Source organism: Muscardinus avellanarius (genome assembly GCF_963383645.1).
Source record: "Muscardinus avellanarius genome assembly, chromosome: 13".
NCBI lineage: Eukaryota > Metazoa > Chordata > Mammalia > Rodentia > Gliridae > Muscardinus > Muscardinus avellanarius.
Window position 1 is genome coordinate 9492602 of NC_137799.1, and position 22509 is coordinate 9515110.

Genomic DNA, 22509 nt, shown 5'->3' on the forward strand with positions numbered 1-22509 from the left:
TCTGTGCACCTGAACTAGCTGTTTGAAACAGAGAAAGAAAAGGAGGAAAAATGAAAAAAGAAACAACCTACAACACTGCTTGGAGAATTTTGTAGCTAGAACTACAAGTCCCTTTCCTTTAGTGCGAGTACTAACTCATGGTAGAGTGATTCGATTTAGTTACCTGGTATGTATGTTTCTACAGTACGGAATAAAGGTAGATTTGTAGGCTGGTAAAAACCTTGAACACCACCGCTCCTTTGGGGTTGGCTAAGAGAGCACTACACTATGTAAAAAGGTCAGCACCACAGGTCATCCAGCTTTCCTGCTGGACAACGAACAGAAATTCCAAACGGTTTCCAACCAGAGTTGAAGAAATTTTATGGCATTTGGTTTGTGTATTTGTTCCGAAGCAGAGCTGTGAACACTGTGATTCGCTCTGCTCGCTTTTGGACACGATGACTAATATGTATGAAAACTTTCTAACATTCTTCTGTAAGGAAAACAAAGGGGCAAAACTAACGTAGTAGGTAGGGATGAGACAGAGTCGAAAGCCCTGTTCACATTGTATTCAATTATATATTCCTCTTACATTCACCTCAACCAGAATAAGCTCAAATTTGAGAATGTATATATACTATATATATAATAATCATTTTATTATATATATATATAAATTGTCTAACTACCCCTAAAAGTGATTTTAACTTAGAAAAGGTTACCCATTTGTATCAGCTGACGGCATCCTGGTCTCTCCGTGGACACGCCTGGTGCCAGTGCCCACGCGGAGAGTCTGACTCTTGGCAGAGAATGCAGGGTCAGCCAGTTGGCATAGCTAAATCACTGGCAAATTTTGGATTCAGAGTTCAGCCAAAGAGGAATACTGTCAGCCTGTGTTTTCCCTGGATACCTGCCCTTCATGCTTTGAGCTCCTTGGGGGAGAGGGCGGAGAGGGGGAAGGATAAACACAACCAAGTGTTCCACCCAAAACTTTAGAAAAACTGCCAAGAGACCAAGAGGTTTCCAGATGGTTGGAAAAACCAAAAATCACAACAAAGCAAATCACAAATATGCACTGATTAATGTGCTTTGCTTGGGCGTACTTTTTGACCACCTTAATCAGGAGCATCAGATACTGTGTGAATTTCCATGCGGGAATCTAGGGCCATCTCCGAGGCTGACCCGTCATTTTCCAGTTTCTGTTCCACATATGCATCTGTTCTCTCGGGGGACTCCAGCCGACTCCTGACTTCGGCAGCGCCCGGGTGGTTTTTCCGCAGGTGCTGGTTGAGGGTCCCTTGGAAGGGGAAGCACTTGCCACAGATCTCACAGCGGAACGGCTTGTCGTCGGTGTGGCCCCGGATGTGGTACTCCAGCTGGTCCTTGCGCGTGTACTTCTTCCCGCAGAACTTGCACACGAAGGGCGTGATCCCCATGTGCAGCCGCATGTGCCTGTCGAGGCTCCCTTTCTGGTTGAAGGACTTCCCGCAGTAGATGCAGATCAACCTCTCGTTGTACGGGTACCAGTGGCCCCTGGCGCTCCTCTCTCGGGGGCTGCTCTCGTACCCGGGGTTGCTCACCACAGCGTCACCGTCAGACCCCTGCACCATGCCCTGCAGGTCACTGTGCAGGTGGACAGAGAGAGCGCGCTTCTGGCGGGCACGCCCTCCTCGGAAACAGCTCAGCATGGACCTGGACGGGCTGGAATTACTGAGGCTTCCGAAAGCTTCGGAGACCCCGGCGGGCTGGGAGGCTGCCTGGGAGAAGGAATAGGCGTGCTGGAGCACAGAGCCGTAGGAGCCCACGTTCACCGCCACCACCTGCTCCCCGTCCACCATTTCGGTGTGGTACCCGTCGTCGCCCAGCGAGGAGCTGTCGGAGCAGCTGGGCCGCTCGGACTTCTCCATCTTCACCTTCACCTCTGTGATCTGGCTCTCCCTCACCAGCAGCTCGCCCTGCTCATGGTCGCCCTCGATCTGAATCTCGTACTCAGACACGCTCCCGCTGCTCCCGCGGTCCGAGTGCCCCTCCTCCTGCAGGCGGCTGCGCAGGGCTTTGCTGGGGGTCGTCTCCATGCGGAGGTCGCTGCTGGCGGTGGGCTGTCGAACCTGAGGGCAGTACGGAGGGGAGATCTCGACGGGGTTGGCGAAGAAGCCGCCATCCTTCACCCCGTTGCGGCTCTCGGGCGTCTCCTCGGCGCCCACGGTGACGGAGTCCACGTCCCCGACGCTGATTTTCGAGTGGATGCTCTCGAGGATCTGCGTGCACTTGTCGATGACGCACTGCATCTGAAGGAAGCTGGCGGCGGTCAGAAAGCTGACCACGTCCTTCAACTGCAGGGACATCCTTCCAGTGTAACAAAAGGAGAGCAACTGCTCAAACACGTTGGGATTCTTAATCACGGATATTGACAAGCCACTCATGGTGCTCAATGCTGAATGGTCCCGGAAATACGGGGAGCTGGCTGCGAGGACCGCTTTGTGGGCTCGGAACGGCTGGCCCTGGATGTGCACAATGATGTCACATAGCTTCCCCTGCAGGCGGAGCTCGTTGAGCTGGCTCAGAACGGTGCTGCTGTACTCGGGCACATCAAACTGAATAAAACTGCTGCTGTCCATTTCTACTGACATGAAGCGTAATCTGCGGAAAGAGAGAGTTTCCGTAATTCACCAGGCACTCCACTGAGTCCACGTGGTGTGAACCCAAGCTTCCAGCACTACCGCTGCGCCTGCCGCGCCCCCAAGGTCGGCCTGGACACTCTTCCTCTCGTCTAGTTTTTAGTCTTTCAGGTTCCAGTTAATGAACCTCAAGCCAAATAATCAAATGGCCGACGAGCCGAGTGTCATTCCTGCCCAACATCTCATCTAGATGAAAGCTGAGACACTGCACACAGTAGGTATTTCAGCTCTGACTGAGAAACAGGTCTTCTCTTAGGGAAAATATTTCCCTGTTTCATCAACTTTTAAGAATTTGAAAGATTCTGTAAAAAAATAATTCATCTAGGGAATGGCCTGCTTTGTTTGTGTACTTCTAATTGGTGTTTTTCCCGTGTACAGCACACTGAACACAGGCATGGCGCTAACCCCTCTGCAGCATCACGCCTTGATCTGGACTCCACGCAGGCCCACACCTGTGTGCGGGGCAGAGCCCAGCCTCTGCCAATGCAGAGTTGTTTTTCAGCAGTGGGCAGGAGCAGGAGCAGGACCGGCACCCACTGCTGTCAGCTCGCTGGCACGACCCACACCTAGACAGCTCTGCTCCCTCCTGCCCGGAACCCACAGCCTGGGTGGCTCAAAACCACTGAAGTATATAGCCCCAAGATAGGAGACTTGATTCAATAATGTTTTATTTTATAAAATCCAACCAAGAGAAATAATTTAAATACCTCTTTAACTTAGACAATGAGAAAACATATAAAATCTGCAGCAAGAGTTTAGAGCTGGGCACGGTGGCCTGCACCTGTAATTCCAGTACTCGGGAGACTAAGACAGGAGAATCACAGGTTTGAGGACAGCCTCAGCAACTTAGCAAGACTGCTCAGAAAAAATCAAACAAACAAACAAAAAAAACCAGAAAGGGCTGAAGGGTATAGTGTAGTTCAAAGGTAGAATGTTCCTGGTTCAATGCCCAGTAATTCTCTCCCCCAAAGAAGAGAGGGTTTGGGCGTGAAGTTTACATATTTTGTCAACTTGAGAATGTATCTCCAAAAAAATAGATGGACAAGAATGTGTCAAAGAAAACATGGTAAAATGCTAACAATGGCGAAGTCCAGGGAGTGGGCACGGAGATGTTTACTGAAAAAATTCTCTTAACTGTTAAGGAGGTTTGAAATTTTTCATAATAAAATACTGGGGGCTTAGAAAACAAAAAACTATAGCAATGGATGTCAAAGCCTTAAACTTTTTTGTGATTAGACTATAAATATTAAAAATAAGTGAAAACCAACTCAGGAAGTCAGAGAAGAAACAAAAACTAAACTCAAAGGAAGCAACAAAATCGTTAAGGCAGAGAAATAACATAATCAGAGAAAACTGTTTAAACTTTAAGACGGGTAATGCACAACCAAATCTAAGATTGTTGCAGGAAAGGATCAATCAGTTAGTTTGATGACACTACGTCAGAATTTTTTAAATCATGTCAAAATTTGAGTTAAAACATTTTAATCAAAGAATACTGTGCCTTTATTTATCCTAGACTATGACTGAAATCAACTTGAAATCTGTATGCAATGGACATATTTTTAGGATAACGTAAATTGGCAGAACTAAATAAAAAAGAAACAGTGCCAAGGCACAAACGATCTTCAGGCCGTTCACACTGCTCTAGACACACGCAGAAACATTTAAGGCGTCTCTGCTCCCCTGGCACAAATCTGACACCCGGAGACACAAGCAGCGCAAAGGTCCCGCCTACCTTGCCGGCGGGAGGGGTTTAAAGCCCTGATGCAAACACCAGGAAACACAACTCATGAACAGCACACGCCAAGACCAAGAGCCGCTGCTCCCCAGAGGGAGGGGGGCTACCTGTCAGGGAATAGACATCTATAACCTGGAATGTCAGAAAGGCAAAGGAGAAGCCAAGTGAGCTGGGCATGGTGGCACATGCCTCTAATCCCAGTACCTGACAGGCTGACACAGGAGGATTGTAGGTTTGAGGCCAGCCTCGGCAACTTAGCAAGACCGTTTCAAAATTTTTACAAAATTTTAAAAGGGCGAAGACCTGGGAATGTAGCTCAGAGGTATAATGCCCAGTACAGAAAAAAAGAAAGAAAGAGAAAGAAAAGAAGTAACCATATGACCAAACATTGCATTGAGGAAGTTAAATGTCTCAGAGTAAGGAAAAAATACTTAATAAGCTAGAAAAAAAGAACCATTCTCCCTTAATATAATAAAAACAGTATCTACTGCAAACCATCCTATCGACTTGCAGTATCTACTGCAGTATCTTGCAGTATCTACTGCAAGATCATCCTAAAACTATCCAGGTTAGGCTGAGTGTAGCGGTGCACACTTGTCATCCAGCGTTCAGGAGGTGGAGCCTGGAGGATGGAGGTTCGTAGGCTGCCTCAGCTCCTTAGTGAGGCCCTTTACAACTCAGACTGTTTCAAAATAAAGAATAAAAAAACCATACGGGGGGTGTGGCTTGGAGTTCCATTTCTAGTACTGCAAAACAAACAAACAAAAACAACTATCCAGGCACAGTGGCATATGCCTATAAATCCCAGTACTTGGGAGCCTGAGATAGGAGAACTGTGGGTTCAAGGCCAGCCTCAGCAACTCAGTGACACTCTCAGCAACTTAGCAGCATCTTATTTTAAAGCAAAAAGTAAAAATAAAAAAGGGCAGGGGAAGGTGTAGCTTAGAGACAGAATGCCACTGAGTCCAATCCCCAGTACCAAAAAAAAAAAAAAAAAACCCCACCAAAAACAAAAAACGGGGGCCAGGGGGCGGTTATGTCTACATTTCTTAAAATGTATTCAATAGAACTCAAGCCCATGAGCTAGCTGACTAGCCTCAATATTCTTACCTCTCAGGGATTAAAAACAAATCAGCATAATAACCCATCTGAGAAGCCCGCAGACAAGCACTCTGCTGAACTCAGCAGTCTGCGGACTCACTGGACGGGGACTCTTCTCTCAAGGTACACGCTCATATTCCAAACAACGCGTGTTCCCTGGAGCACATTCTGGTAGACACATTAGGGAGCCTTCCCGTCAGGGCCTGGGAGATTGACAGCGCTCCTCTCCTACCTGCACTACTCCTACTTAACACTGTTCTGGAACTTCCAGCGAAAGCAATGAGGGGAAGTTGAGGCACCTCTTCAACTAAAGGAAGAAAAAGAAAACGGAGACGGGACCACGTACACAGAAAACACAGGGAATCACCAGCGTTATGTGCTGTCAGATCTAAGACGTGGAGAGTTTAAAAGAAACTGCATAAAATAACAGGTAAGATACTGATTTACAATGGTCTATATCATTACGTATCTGTATATATCAATATATGCAATGATATAGAAATCATAAGATAGAAACAGAAACCATAAAACATCTGGGGAGCATAAACAAATATAGGCAATAAGAAGAAAAACCTTACCTTTATATAAGGACAAAAACATGCAAATGAAGAGACACGCTTCTGGCAAGGAGAGTCAACAGATGGGGCACTCTCCTCTAAAATCAATTTACCAATATAATGCAGCCCAGTGGAATTTTTAAAAAAAAAAACTTGAATAATTTGAAATTCATTTCTAATAAAATATAAGCCATATGTATAATTGATTTTTAAAATTTATTTTGTACTAAGGATGGAACCCAGAGGTATTCTGCGTCTAAGCTAAACCCCCAGCCCTATTTCCTCTTTTGGAAACAATGTCTCACTAAGTTGCTGGGGGTCTCAGTAAGTTCCTGAGGCTGTCACCAAACCTGTGAACATCCCGTCTCAGCCTCCCAAGTACTAGGATCACAGGTATGCACCACTGTCAGACTAATTTAGTGTTTCCTAGGAGTCGTTTTTAATTTTTCCAGACTGGGGATCAAACCCAGGACCTCACAAACCCTAGATGCGTAAGCCCTCAGCCACTGGGCTACTTCCCAACCCTTCTAGGGCTACAATTTTTTTTTTTTTTTTTTTTTTTTTGCAGTACCAGGGATGGGACCCAGGGGCGTTGTATCTCCTCGCTACTACCCCAACCATAGTTTCTAGTCTTTTTATTTTTGAAACAGGGTCTCACTGAGTTGCAAAGGGCTCAGCAAAGTGGCTGAGGCTGCCCGCGAACCTCATTCCTCTGGTCTCTGCCTCCTGAATGCTGGGATTACAAGCATGCGTCACCACACCAGGCTACATTTTTTTTTTTTTTTTTGGTGGTACTGGGGTTCCTGGAAACCCTTCGACTTCTGGGCTACACTCCCAGACACCTATTTTTTATATTTTTATTTGGAAACAGGGTCTCATAAGCCGGCAAGGCTGGCTTCAAACCTGCGTGATCCTCCTGTCTCCACCTCCCAAGCATGGGCATTACAAACGTGTACCACCACGCCTGGCAAGGCTACATTTTTTTTAAAGTAAAAAATTAAAAATGAAATTTCAGCCAGGCGTGGTGGCGCACGCTTGTAATCCCGGTACTTGGGAGGCTGAGACAGGAGGATTGCAGGTTTGTGGCCCGCCTCAATAACTTGTGAGTCCCTCTGCAACTTAGTGAGACCCTGTTTCAAAATAAAAAATAAAACTGGGCTGGGGGGTGGGGCTTGGAGGTAGAATGCCCCTGGGTTCAACCTCCATTACCGCAAAATAAATAAATTTTTGTTAATATTTTAATTTAACCTGTTAAATCTAAAACATTATTGTAGTATGTAATCAATATTAGACTAGAAAGGTATGAGATTTTAAATTTTATTTTCATGCTAAATCTTTTAAATTTTGATGTGTACTTTATATTCAACATGTCCAATTTGGACTAGCTGCATTCCAAACACACAATAGTTGCATGTGGCCAGTGTATGTCACACTGCACAGTGTAGATCTGGAAGAATAAGTTAAAAAGAAATTTTGGAAAAGTCTAGACAAGCTTAATGTCAGGTTAGGCTATAATTAACTTGGCAAATGCGTACTGGGTGTCTTCTATGTGCCAGGGACTAAGGACCCAGGAAAGTTATAGTCCTCTTATCATAAATCCTAAGGTAAGACCTTCGAGATCTTTTATAATGGGGGAGTGTTCAGAGAAGGCCAGTTAAATGCTTTAGTGTGTGTGTGTGTGTGGGGGGGAGCGATGAGGATTGAACCCCTGGTGCTTAACCTCTAAGCCACCTCTTCTGCCCTATTTTTTTGAAATAGGGTCTCATTAAGTTGCTGAGGGCCTTGCTAAATTGCTGAGGTTAGCCTCAAGCCTGTGATCCTCTGAGTCCCGGGATTACAGGTGTACACACCCCCCACACCCAGCCAAAAAAGGTGTGTGTGTGTGTGTGTGTGTGTGTGTGTGTGTGTGTGTGTGGTACTAGGGTTTGAACCCAGTGCATTGCACCTCTAAGCTACACCCCAAACTCTATTTTTATTTTTGAAACAGGGTCTCACTAAGTTCATGAGAGCCTCATTAAATTGCTGAGGCTGTCCTCGAACGTGTCTCTGGGATTAAAGGCATGGACCACCATGACATCCAGCTAAAATACTATTTTATTTATTCGTTTATTTAGCTTTGCAGTACTGGGGATAAAATCCAGGGGCGTTCTACCTTGGGCTATACTCCCAGCCCTACTTTACTCTTTTATTTTGAAATACAGTCTCACTACAACACTGTGGAGGCCTCACTAAGTAGCTGAGGCTGGCCACAAACCTGCGATCCTCCTCAATGCTGTCCAGGTAGCGGAAATCAGACTGAGACGGCCTCGAATGCCATTTCAAATCAGCGAATTTGAACAAATTATAATATAGTTAGATACTTTTTTCATAGCATACCCCAAAACAGTATCTACAGAAGGCATTTCTAAGTATTGGAAAACAGATATGTAGGTTTAACAACAAAAGAAGTAAAACTTCCATATATCTTAAAAAAAAAAAAAACTTTTTGCCAAAAATAAAAAAATTATTCTGGGCGTGGTGGCGCACGCTTGTAATTTCAGCACTTGGGAGGCTGAGACAGGAGGATCACACAGGTTCAAAGCCAGCCTCAGCTACTTAGTGAGGCCTTCTGCAACTTAGTGAGACCCTGTTTCCAAATAAAGTATATAATGGGTCTGGGAGTATAGCCCGGAGGTAGAAAAGCCCCTGGGTTCCACCCCCAGGACCACCAAAAAAAAAAAAAAAAAAAAAAGCAAGATTCTTTTAAAAAATTAAAATAGCCTTTTTTTTTTTTTTTTTTTTTTTTTTTTTGCAGTACTGGGGATGGAACCCAGGGGCATTCTACCTCTGAGGTACACCCCAGACTGATTTTTTATTCTTCATTTTGAAACCGGGGCTCACTGAGTTAAAAAGGGCCTAAGTAGCTGATACTGGCCAAGAATCCTTGATCCTCCTTTCTCACGCCAGGCTTAAAGTTAGAATAGCCTTTTAAATACAGGGAGAATGCTTAACCACTTCATCAGTAAACAAACAAAAATTAACATGAGGCACTTCTTTCTCGAATAGTCAAAACTTACAAAACTGCAAGCTGGCTGGCGCTGACAAGAGGTCAAATGCCACCTACTCTTTACAGGCAGGTGGATTCGGGCGCAAGTGTGTGGACAGCGCCATGCAGATGAAAGGATGAAGGGGCAGGGCTTCAGGCAGGAACCCGGGAAGAAGGACAATGTCTTCAATTGTGAAGTGGACACAGACACACAGGTCATGCTGGGGCCTCGTCTCCCATGTGCCGCTTTCTATCTTTTCTCAAGAAAAGTAGACGATGATACCTGTTACAGGGGGACAGTAAAACGGTGTGGATGTAGCTGCGGGTTCTTGCTCCTAGCTATTTTAGAAAAGAATAGCCAGAACTCTTTTTTGCTGTAAGCTTAAGCAATTTTATTACTACAAAGGCAGAAAAATAGGACAGGAAGCACTACACCCAAAGGGATGGGTAGTGGAGTAACTTGAATATAAGTTACTGAAGTTTCTGGATACAGAACAGTTTTTATAAAGATACATTATCCTTCATCTTACTTAACCAATAATCTTCTGACCTAGGTGTGAGCCCGCCCATTAACTCCGTGCAGGCCCTTTTTTTTTTTATTATTATGGGCATTATGATTATGGGAATTTCTTGCTTGGCCAAAAGCCTTCCTGCCTTTATGCAGGTGTAGGCCTAGGTCTTTGTTAGGACCAGAATGATTAACGAAGTCAGGGTCACGTGGTATCTGTCCTCTCTTGACAGAGGCCTGTACCCTCCTCCAGCATTCTTGGGGAATTCTAGCCTATCTGCTAGAAGTTACTTATTATGCAAACCTGTTTTTAAAATATGATGGACCTAGGTACCAACTCTTTTGTGTACTTGCTAATTACTTTTGGTAAGAGAACTCTGCATTTTAACAGCTTCCTGAGTGCCTGGCAGTAACCAGGCCCTGACTGCGTTTTACATTTTGAAACTAATTTTCGATACATTAATACCAAATTCATTTTCCAAATTCATTTCCCAATACATTAATGCCAAAGTCATTTTCCAATACCGGCACATTAATACCAAAGCTATTTTCAAATACATTTTAAAGCCATTTTCCAATATCGGCACATTAATACCAAAGCTATTTTCAAATATATTTTGAAGCCATTTCCCGGAACCAGCACAAGAAATCACTGAGGGGAAAAAGGAAACACCTCGGTGAACACCTAAGCAGGATTCCATTTTCCTGCAAGATGCGAAAGCGTGCGCTCTGCTCTCCTCTCCTCCACCCACACATCCTGGGCAGGGACAATGAGCCACAGTCCCTCCCAGAGCTGTTAACAAGCAAAACTCTTGAGTAAGATGCTTCTTTTGAAAGATTGCCACAGACTGAACTTACAGTTAATCTCAGTTCTAGACCCATTACCAGGCTAAAGAGAGCAGAAGGCATAATTAATCACAAATCCTCCACACCATGACTGGATTATCAGGCCTGGTGGTCCTGAGACAGAAGAGGTCAGAATCTCCTGCTAGGACATTGAGTTCATCTCTAAACTGCCAGTCCCCATGGGCAACTCACTGGCTCCTAGTGGGTTTGAAATTCTTCCATGCATGGAATGCCAGTGGGTCTACACCTACATTGGACCAATTTTTAATTAATTTTATCTTTAAAAGAAAACATACACGTTTGGTAGAACTTAAGATTACATGTAATAATAGCAAAATTTGCCCAGTCCCAGTCCTCTTCCCAGAAAAATCACTGGAAGGAGTTTGAGTGTTTTTCAGAGAAATTTAAACATGTACCGGCATGAACTATTTATTCAGTGCCCTGCTCTTTTCTTTTTATTGCAGGAGGGGTGCTCTGGGATTTGAACCCTGGGGCATTCTACCTCCAAGCTACACCCCAGCCCTATTTTACTTCTGAGTTTGAAACAGGGTCTCACTAAGTTGCTGAAGGCCTGGGCTGCTGAGGCTGTCTTTGAGCCCACGATCCTCCTGGCTCAGCCACCGCGCTGGCTTGCCCCACTCCTAAGAAACGCACTAACATGCGGTGAAGTCCGCCATGGCAGGGGACACTCGCCGGTCTCACTTCTCCCACCTCCAGAGCATCGGGGATGTCTGTGCCACAACGGACCCAACCGGTGCCAACTGATACCAAAACAGGCAGCGATTTAAAGAGCCGCTCTGAGCCCATAATGGCAACACATACACCACTTATGCCCTGCTTTCTTTTGTATGTAACTCCTAGCAGAGGAATTAGGAGGTTTTAAATTTCAATCTGTAATGTCAAATTTCCCTCTAAGAGGTGGCAGCAACTGTCTTTTCTCCCAAAGCACAGGGGATGGAAAGCCCGCTCCCCAGAACTGCAGGCAGCAGGCCTTAAAGTGCTTCATGTCGGCAGAGCGGGAAGCCGGTGCCCACTGCCGCCGTGGACGTGCTCACTCCTAAGTGAGGCTGGCGCCCTTTCTCCTGCTTCACGGCAGTCTAAGTTGTCTCTGAACTGCCTGTTCCTATCCTTTGGCCACACTTGCCTTTTTACTCAATTGTTGGGGCTCTTTGCAAATTAAGGAAATTAGTCTTTTGTTATATGTGCTACAAATACAAGATTTAATTGCAATCACTAAATGGCATACTAACTGAGATTTAAATTATTTTTCCTACATTTATAAGAAATGTTCATTCAATATCAATCTTCACACACAACCACCACAGGGAATTCAAAGATGAGCCCCAGTCTTACAGTTTGATGCAGGCTTAATGCAGATGCCTTCCGACGCAGAGGTATGGGAATGGAATTCATTTTCGATAACGCAGAGTCGTGATTTGTATTAGTTTTTCATTTAGATTAAGTCTGCAGCTGCTTCAGAAAATAATGAATTTGATTATTCCACTCGCTATAACATGAGAATCAGAATATTTTTAATTTAGCAGATTAATCAGGTCTTCCTGTCACATTACATTAGGCAAAACCCGCTCACACTAGACATGTGCATTGCCATATTTTAATTTAAAAAAAGTACATGTGGGTGTAGCTTGGAGGTACAATGCCCCTGGGTCCCATCCCCAGCGCCACAAAAGAAGTACATGTAAGCTGGATATTTGTACTTACTTTATCAATACTTATTTTATTTGCCAAAGTATAATCTAGCTAAAAATCTGAAACTTCTTTCAAAAAACATACATGGAGTCAGACCTGGTGGCACACACCTTTAGTGCCAGTACTTGGGAAGCTGAGGAGGACCACAGGTTAGAGGCCAGGCTCAGAAGCCACACACGCACGCACGCACCCCACTACAGAGACTCCGCTGAAATTGTCCGTGCCTTCTCAATTTCATGGGCCTCTTCTGCTCATTCATCTCATGGGGAAACGACCTTCCTGCCCTTTCAATTTCTTACTTTAAGTTCCCTCCTTTCTTTCTTTTTTGAGGTATTGGGGGTTGAATCCAGGGGGCATTCTACCTTTGGGCTATACCCCCAGACCTGTTTTGTATATTTTTATTTTATTCATTTATTTATTTTTGTGATACTGGAGAATGAACTCAGAGGCATCCTACCTCCAAGCTACACCCCCAGCCCTATTTTTTATTCTTTATTTTGAAATAGAGTCTAAGTTGCAGAGGGCCTCACTAAATAGCTGAGGGTTGCCGCGAACCTGCAATTCTCCTGTCTCAGCCTCCCAAATACTAGGATTACAAGTGTGAGCCACCACGCCTGGCTTATTAAGTTGCTGAGAACCTTGCTAAGTTGCTGAGGTTGGCCGTGAACCTGAGGTCCTCCCATCCCAGCCTCCCAAGTTCTGGATGACAGGCATGCACCACCACACCCAGCTTTCTTTCTTTGCTGGGAATCAAATCCAGGGTCTCACATGCTATCACTGAGTCACACCCCCAGCCAGAATTCTTACTTTTTTTGTGTGTGTGTGGTACTAGGGATGTGGAACCCAGGGGCATACCTCCGAGCTACATCCCGAGTCCTATTTTTTATTATTTATTTTGAAGCAGGGTCTCACTGAGTTAGTTGCAAACGGCCTAAGTAGCTGAGGCTGTCCGCAAACTGTGATCCTCCTATCTCAGCCTCCCAAGTTCTGGGATTACAAGTGTGCGCCACCACGCCCGGCTAGAATTCTTACTTTCTTACATAGAAAGACCACGTCACACCTGCGGAAATAGCTTTTGCCTCCCACACAGCTTCGACTCTGGCCAGCCCTGGTCTCAAGGAAGCCGTCCCATCCACTGGGAAGGGTCCCCTGTGCAGTCTAGTGTCTTCCACCTCCACGTGGACAGCGCCCCACACTACTCCGCAATGTAAAGGGTGACTGCCACCCCACCCATACTCCTTAACCTTGCCCTTCCCTAGAGAGTCCTCCCTCAGCACCTCCAACAGGACCTACGGGGCACAGAGAGCTTGACACACACTGTGCCATGGTCCCTCATGAGCTCCCTGACCTACCACGAGGCGGGCACTTAGCCCATCCGACCTTTTTATTTTCTTCTTCATTTTTTGATAGTGGGGACTGAATATAGGGATTTTTCACCCCCAGCCTCTTTTTTTATTTTGAACAGGGTCTCACTAAGTTGCTGAGGGTCTCAATACGCTGCTGAGACTGGCCTCAAACCTGTGATCTTCCTGTCTCAGCCTCCCAAGCACTGGGATTACAGGCGTGTGCCACCACAGCTGGCTTATTAGCCCATTTTAGAGATGAGGAAATAGAGACTCCAAGAGGCTGAGAACAGCTGAGGCAGCAGAGGGAGGGGAGAAGACATCACTTGCCTTGGTTGACAGGGACAGGTGCAGGCACCTCCCACTACTGCCCGAGACAGAGAAGGGCTTGGGCATCTTAGTGCTACCCATGAGTTAGGAACGCACACCTCCTACGACCCAGCACCTCTTTCTAGGCCGGAGTCCCCTGCAAGGCAGGAGCAGGAGCAGGCAAGAGCCTGCCGGGGGCCCGGCGAAGGGGCGTTATGCTCTCCACAGTCACAAGGACCTCACCCTGGCTCCTTTTACTGCTTTACGCAAAAAGCCAGCTGGGCGTGGGTGCTCACTTGTAATCTCAGTACTTGGGAGGCAGAGACAGGAGGATCACAGGTTCACAGCCAGCCTCAGCTACTTAGTGAGGCCTATTTCAAAATAAAAGAATAAAATAGGGCTGGGGGGGTAACTTGGAGGTAGAACGTCCCTGTGTTCCATCCCCAGTAACACAACACACACACACACACACACACACACACACACACACACACACAGAGCCATCTTCACATGTTAAAAGCCTCAATTAATTAGAAACCACAGAACCAGAGATTCAAGTGACCGGCCCTGTAGTGTCTAAAGGTGGAAGCTCCAGAGAGCAAGCGCTTCGGAGAAGATGTGGGGCTCCGCCCAAGGCCTGGTATTCAGAAAGCAAGGGCAAACTGCGGGGCAACGCAGAACCGAGCAGGCATCGAGGAGCCACGTCCGCGAGGCCAGGGGACGGACGGCAAGTGTGGACGCCGAGCCGCCAGGTGTGCTCAGGGGAAGCCGGCGGCTTAGGGAGCCGACGACACAGCGGGCACCTGGAGGGAGGGCCCGTGAGCGCAGCCACAGGAGAGGGGGCTGGCCTGCCAACGCTGCCTGAGCCAGGATGGCGCTGCCCCAGAGACCCGAATGAAGGAAAGGTAGAGGCAGAGAAAGCAGAAGGCTAGACCAACGGCGGGGCTAGGTCAGAGCGCTGCTGGAGCCCTTGCGAGAGCACATCACCCAGACAGCAGGACGGATGCTTTTCTGAAATGCAACTGACAAGGAAGTGACACTCCTAATCCAGGCTCCAAAGCTCCTAGAAGAACACGCTTTTCACCTAAGCAGCTCTGGAACCAAAAGGCACTTTGCAACGACAGGGAAACCCTCAGCACACAGGGCGCTGAGCCTGGGAAGGGGCGCTGCTCTTCCTCCCCTGCGCCCCCCAGTGGCTCTGAGCAGACACACCAAAACGCCACCAACACCGCAGGGTCGCAGGGTCCCAGGAACCAAAAGGCCTGAGCAAAGGCACGGCTCTCTGGGTTTCCGTCCAGAGTTGCTGCAGGCTTACCGGCGTCCCAGAAAGCACAGGGAGTGTATGCAGAGGCCTGTTATTTTCCATTTAATGCCATTATATTCTTATGTCAGTCTTTTGAAAGATTTGCATATCACCAAAAGAAAAAAATTACTAAAACACTGGTGTACCCCCTTGTATCAACACAAAGTCCTTTCCATCCTTTCCAAGAATGACATCAATCCCAGAAGCCACCAAGGCAGACAAATGCAACTGATGACATAAAATCATTCTCCTCTCTCTAAAGAGCCATAAGATAAATGACATATTGGGAAAATGCATGCATATTTTACAGGGGCTACTTTCCAAAAAAAAAAAAAATTTTTTTTTTGTTTGTTTGTTGGTACTGGGGTTCCTGGAAGCCCTTCTACCTTAGGGCTACACTCCCAGACATATTTTATACTTTTTTATTTGGAAACAGGGTCTCTTAAGCCAGCGCAGCTGGCTTTGAACCTGCGCGATCCTCCTGTCTCCGCCTCCCAAGCGCGGGGATGACAAGCGTGCGCCACCACGCCCGGCCAAAACTTTTTAGTTTATAAATCAAATTGGGATGACAGAAAAAACTCTGCTGAAGAATGGGCAAAGGATACAGAGTTCAAAAAGCAAAACAAACAACAGAGAAAAGAGAACATGAGTTAACTTTATTCATGATTAAAGAGATTTGAATTCCCAAAAGAAAATGAAATGCCTTTACTTCGCCCCCTGCAGTGCTGGGGGCTGAACCAGTGCCTCACACATGCTGAGCAAACACCCTGCCCCAAGCTACGTGATAACACTTTTTGTGTGTGGAAGTGAGCCCAAGGATATTCTACCTTCAATCTACATCCCCAGCCCCATCTTATTTTTCATTTTGAAACAGTCTCACTGCTATGGGGTGGCCTTAAAGCTGCCACCCTCTGTCTCAGTCTCCCAAGTACTGGGGTTACGGGTATGTACCACTGCACCCAGCTAAAATAGCATTTTTGACCCATTAAACCCATGCACATTTTAAAAGAGCTGGAAAATGACTGACCATTTGGTAATATGAACATGTAACAGGTATTTACCTTTTGGGGCATAAGTAACTGCTAAGAATTGAACCTATGAAAATACAGTACTCACAAAAGTGTACTGGAATACAGATAACAAGATTTCCAATTTTTTTTTTTTTTTTTTTGCTATAGCCTAAAAAGAGGAACAAGGAACATGCCTTGTTTTTTGTTGTTGTTTGGTGGTACTGGGGATTGAGCCCAAGGGCAATCTACCTGCAAGCTACATCCTCAGCCTTATTTCATTTTTATTTTAAAACAGGGTCTCACTAGGTTGATGAGAGTCTCACTACTTACTGAGGCTATCCTCAAACCTGCGATTCTCCTCTCTCAGACTTTCAAGTACTGGGATTACAAGTGTATACCACCACACCTACCTAGGAGGCGAGTTAAAAAAAAAAAACAACAAAAAGCGGGCAGGATAGTATAAGCCTGTAGTCCCTGTTGCTTGAGAGGCTGAGGCAGAGCATTACTTAAGCCCAAAGGTTTGAGGACTACCTGGGCAACATAGTAAGATCCTGTCTTAAAAACCACCCCTCCAACTACAGTGAAATACTACATAGGCATTAAAAAAGAATAGACAGGTTTGCATACTTTTTTTCAGAGGGGAGAGGTAACTAGGGACTGAACCCAGGTACATTCTACCTCTGGGCTACATCCTCAGGCATTTTTCATTAAAAAAGAATAGACAGGTTTGCATACTTTTTTTCAGAGGGGAGAGGTAACTAGGGACTGAACCCAGGTACATTCTACCTCTGGGCTACATCCTCAGGCATTTTTTTTTAAGTTCTGAAACAGGGTCTCACTAAGCCACGGGGTCTTGCTGCGTTGCTGAGGCTGGCTGTGAACCTGTTATCTTCCTGTCTCAGCCTCCCAAACACTGCAATTATGTTTGGATGATATGTATGCTTTAAAATAGAAAGTACTCTAAAATTTAATTAAAAGCAGCAAGATATAAAACAATATGCATGCATATTTATGACTTCCTTCAAGCACATTTCTCAAGAGTAACTTCAGTTGACTTTTTTCCTTCTTTTTACAAAAAACTCAGTGGTCAGTGCTCTACCACTGAGCTGCACCTCCCAACGCCACAGCTGACTAACAATGCGGGAGGTTAGAGATACTGACTGCTTGCACAATCAAAAGTCCACAGATAGCCAGGCGTGGAGGCGCACACTGGCAATCCCAGTACTTGGGAGGCTGAGACAGGGGGATTGCAGGTTCACAGCCAGCCTCAGCTACTTAGTGAGGCCCTCTGCAACTTAGCGAGCCCCTGTTTCAAAATAAAGGATGAAAAAAATAGGGCTGGGGGGTGTAGCTCAGAGGTAGAATGCCTCTGGGTTCCATCCCAGACCTGCAAATAAATAAAATTTTAAAAGTCCACATATAACCACATATAACTCTGGACTCTCCCGCAGCTAGGCTACCAAGAGCCTGCTGTGGATGGGACGCACCAATAACATACAAGTTAATTAACACGTTTTCTATGCTGTATGTATTATATACAATGAAGACCACACAAGAATCTCGAGAGATCACTGTTTTACTGCCACATGCAATTTACTAGAGATGTGGAGACGATGAGCGTCACGGGTGTTTTAAGCGGATTCTCCCAACACGCGAGCTCACCGCAAGGGCAACAGGCGCCGTGAAATGAGGCTAGGGGGTTACTACGGCAGTGTGGTACGTATTTACTTACGGCTTAATACTCTGTACATTTCTCACAACTGTAAAGGGCACTATGTATGGTCTACATTTGTGTGCTTACATTTTGATAAATCTTAACTTTTTGTAAGATTTCTGTCTACTTTTTCCATATTTCTAAGCTACATGATTTGAGAGGCTTTTTTTTTTTAAAAAACTGTTGCAATATACCATCACCGTCCCCCAAAAAAGTAAAAATCTCCATGTGAGTGGACACACAGTCCAGACTGGTGTGGTTCAAGTGCCAAGCATTTGCTGCTGAATCTATTTGGAAGGAATCACATGAGACTATCGCAGGTAATCACTTCCGGGAAGAAGGACCACGGACTGGGGAGAGGGGAGGGGAATAGACTTGATTTTAAACCTGAATTTTTTTTTATCACATAGCTGTATTATTCTCACTGAACTTTTTTTAAAGACATGTAGGTTTTAGCCTAAAAATATATAATTTTTTAAACTGAAGAATCTAGAGGAGAAAATGGGCTGCAAATGAATAATTATTACATAAAGCAGACAATTATAGAGGCAGAAGCAAAGAACTATGAGGAACAGTGACAGGACTGATTACTTTTGACCAAAAAGATTTTTTAAAAGTCAAAATAGAACAAAGAAAACTTCATAGTGGAAGATATTTTTAAACAGGGCCTTTCATTTAAAAAAAAAAAGAACACTCCAGACAGAAGAAAGACAGGAGTAGAGTGCACGCGGATGGGGCCGGGGGGCGCACGCAGTTTGCACAGCCGGGGCCCAGGTACGCGGAGGGGAGGTGGCAGAGGAGCCACGGTGCAGAGGCCCTTGCACATCTGGCTAGAGAACGCAAGCGGGACCCTGGGTGGGCACTGTAAACACGGGTCCAAAGAAGAATCCAGTAGTCCTGGAGCCAGAGGTCTGACCTCACCCTGTGGGGCAAGTTGGTTCAGCCAGGACATGCGAAGTGAGCAACGGGCAGGAGAGAAGCGGGACCCACTGGGGAGTGACCAAACCTGCACTAACTGAGGGTGGTGGTGCTAAGAGGAGGTAACTCAGAGAGAGAACTTGGAAAAGAGAGCTGAGAAAAGAAAAGGCTGTTTGCTCCTTGTCGGTGGTACTGTAATATATACAATGAAAATGGGACACTCAAGCCGGGCGTGCTGGCGCACGCTTGTGACCCCAGCGCCTGGGAGGCTGAGACGGGAGGATCGCACAGGTTCAAAGCCAGCCTCGGCTACTGAGTGAGGCTCTCAGCAACGTAGTGAGACCCTGTTTCCAAATAAAGTGTTAAAATAGGTCTGGGAGGATAGCCCAGAGGCAGAAAAGCCCCTGGGTTCCACCCCCAGTACCACAAAAAAAAGAAAAAGAGAAAGAAAACGGAACACTCCCACCGAGTGCTCTCTTGAAACAGCATTTCTAGGGATTAGTGTTCAAAGTAAAATTTGCAGCACGCACTCCTCAAGTGAGATAACTGGAAAACGAAAGGCAAGTAACATTCTCTCACACTGACCCACCTGCTGTGCGCCTGCAGGTGAGAAGGACTCTTAAATGTCACCTGGGCAAAACACCCTCCCCCTAGAAATGCCCCCTGCAGAGCGTCGGGGGAGCCTCAGAACCATTTCCCAGGACAGGAGAACTGAAGCAAGGGTGGAGCCAGGCACCCGGAGACCTGCACGCAGCGGAGTCCCCGCTCTCGGCTGCACACCCAGCCGGCAGTGTGTGGCACACAGGCTTCAGCATGGTCGGCTGACACAGCCTAACCCAATCTGGCTACCCGAGACGCATGGCCTGCCCAGCACGGCTGCGCCTCAGCTCTCAACCTGTCCTGCCCCCGATGCCACAGGTGCAGGACGGTCCCTGACACGAGGCACATCCAGCAAGGTGGCTTATTCCCACCTAACCTAGAAATACGCTAATTTGTTTCACAAGATGCCACACTTCCTTTAAAAATACCCAGTTACGCTTCCAAGAAAGGAAAGTAAGGTTACAAATTTGGAAGTGTTTAAGGCACCAGGAGGTACCCATTATCCTCAGTCAAGATGCTCACGATTCCACACCCAGACTTGCACCTGCTGGCTTCGGTCACTTGCCGACACTGGAGATGTAGCTCAAGCTAGGCTTTCTCCATCAGACACTCAAGAGTCCTAATTTTCACTCTCATACAAAAGTCACTCAAAGACCACAGACTGAAGCTCTGGAGACGAAAGGCATGGTAACAGCAGTAACAACTATACAAAAATAACTTTTCTAGATATTTCTGCCCGGGTCTAGATCAAAACTAAAATTGAGCTGTCATGAGCTACGAGCTAATCCTTTGGAAAGCAGCAGCCGCCGAATGGCACCAGGACTGCACGAAACATTCTGGTGCTGCTGAAACCAAATGCAAGGAAAAATAAAATAAAGAAAACGGCATTCTGTGATGGATATTCATGAAGCGCCACCCTAATTTAAAGGGAAACAAGTTTAGAGTTCTTACTGCATTAATTCATGGGAGCCTGAAAGAACATTTTTATCCAAACTGTTACATTTCCTACCAAGGCGCTAACATTCCCCAGGTCTGCTCAGATACACTCATTCTGAGAGGGTGTGATTTGTCTTAGGCGACTCAAAACATCAGACGCTGACTCTGAGCTCCTGAGCAGGAGGACTGGCCTCTCTCGCTCTACCTACGATGGTGAGCACCCGCAGTATCGGCCCCTCCCGTGTACAGCGAGCTACAGAAGCTCTACACCTGCTCCCGAATCTTCCCGACACCGCGGGCACAGCGCGGACATCAGCCCCTTCCTGCAGAGGGGGAAACACACCGAGGCCACGACACTCTCCGCAGTCCCTCAGGCGACCACCGGCTGAGGCGCTCTGAGCCTCGGCTTGCCAGTCCACTAGCACGCTTCCCTCCTGCGAGGGCGACTTTAAGCTGGGCATACTGGGATGTCAGGGTTTTTACCAGTGCTGGATTCTTGCTGACCAACTTAAGTGGAAAGAGAATTCTCATTATGGACAGTCAGGCTGGGTTGGATAGGGTGGCAATTATGAGGTCCCAATATGCAGTTTACAGCCATTTCTCTACAAAATGTTCATTCTTTTACTGTCAGTAAAAAGATGTTTCAAATTGTGTGTGTGTGTGTGTGTGTGTGTGTGTGTGTGTGAGAGAGAGAGAGAGAGAGAGAGATACACAGACAGACAGACACACACACACACACACACACAGGTTCTAACTACTGCCCAGACTAGGGGGGGAGGTGGGGACAGGTTCTCACTGTTGTTGTCCAGACTAGTCCTAAACTCCTGGGCTCAAGTGATCCTCCTATTTCAGCCTCCTGAGTAGCTGGAACTAAAGGTAGGTGCCACCAAACCCATGTCTGCTAGAAGTTTCAAATTCTAATCATGAATCTGTTTTAGGGAAAAGAATACGCTTTCTTAGGGCAAAGAACTCAACGTGAAATCGTTAAGGAGCAGCATCTGCTCACTGCTGCCATGTCAGGGGAACTGGACCTGGAAAATACATTACGCTCGGCCTCTTATGACAAAAGGTTAGAAAAGCTCACCTGGAATTGCATTCTTCCATGAGGTTTTCCATGCCATCAACATCAAACAGAAAATAACCATTAGAAACTTAATTTCGTTCAGTTGATGACCTTCACTAAGCTAAATTCAGCAGTTTGTCGGCTACAAAACATTAAATGAACACAATTAAGAAGTTTGAAAAACATTAAGCGGAATTTCAAGCAAAGTAACATAAAAATTAATGGGACTAAGATACAATGAGGGCATTCCAGATTCTCAACACTGACATACTTGACAAATGCTTCAACTAGAAGGCAGATGTAGGGTAGAGACATGCAGAAATGCACGCCTCAGCAGACTTGCACAGTCCAGCAGCCTACCATTCCTCCACCTTGATAAATTTATACCCCAGAGTAATGATGGAAATATATTAAGAAGTTAGGAGGTATACCGTTTTCATTTAAAAACTTGTGGCAATCCTATGAAACAGACTCTACCATCACATAAACTACAAATAAGAAACGAAGGCTCAGAGACATTAGATTAACGCTCAAGTTCGCACAGCTAGTAAGTACCTCTGCTGGAATTTAAACTGAGGTGTGACTCCAAAGCTGGATGATCTTTCCCCACATTCTCTGACTAAAGGAGTCTACGGCTTTCTCCTTGAATAAACATTTAGATGCATCAAAGACCCCTTTTGTCCTTCTTCTACCCCAAGAATGAAAACTGAAAACGTCCACCTTGAACGGTAACAGATATTAGCTATACAAGACAGAGAAGGCAGATTACTAATAACAGCTTCTTTAAAAAAAAAATAATAAGCCGGGCGTGGTGGCGCACGCTTGTAATCCCCGCGCTTGGGAGGCAGAGACAGGAGGATCCCGCAGGTTCGAAGCCAGCCATGCGCGCTGGCTTAGGAGACCCTGTTTCCAAATAAAAATGTAAAAATAGGTCTGGGAGTGTAGCCCAGAGGTAGAAGGGCTTCCAGGATCCCCAGTACCACCAAATAATAATAATAATAATAATAATAATAATAATAATAATAATAATAAACGTCGCCTGACGTGGTGGCGCACGCTTGTAATACCCGCTCTTGGGAGGCGGAGACAGGAGGATCGCTCAGGTTCAAAGCCAGCCGCGCTGGCTTAAGAGACCCGGTTTCCAAATAAAAATATAAAATAGGTCTGGGAG

The 22509-nt window shown here is 46.0% G+C and overlaps 1 protein-coding gene across 1 annotated transcript; it reads right to left on the reverse strand.

Moving 5' to 3' along the window:
• Nucleotides 1-1094: 1094 nt before the first annotated feature.
• Nucleotides 1095-21420, reverse strand: ZBTB34 (zinc finger and BTB domain containing 34; the record flags this gene model as incomplete). The annotated part of the gene is made up of 2 exons (XM_080709419.1): nucleotides 21360-21420; nucleotides 1095-2619 (listed from the first exon to the last, which is right to left on the reverse strand). The coding sequence occupies exons 1-2, from the start codon at nucleotides 21389-21391 to the stop codon at nucleotides 1095-1097; spliced, it is 1557 nt and encodes a 518-aa protein (XP_080565545.1). The 5' UTR covers nucleotides 21392-21420.
• Between the last annotated feature and the right edge of the window lie 1089 nt (nucleotides 21421-22509).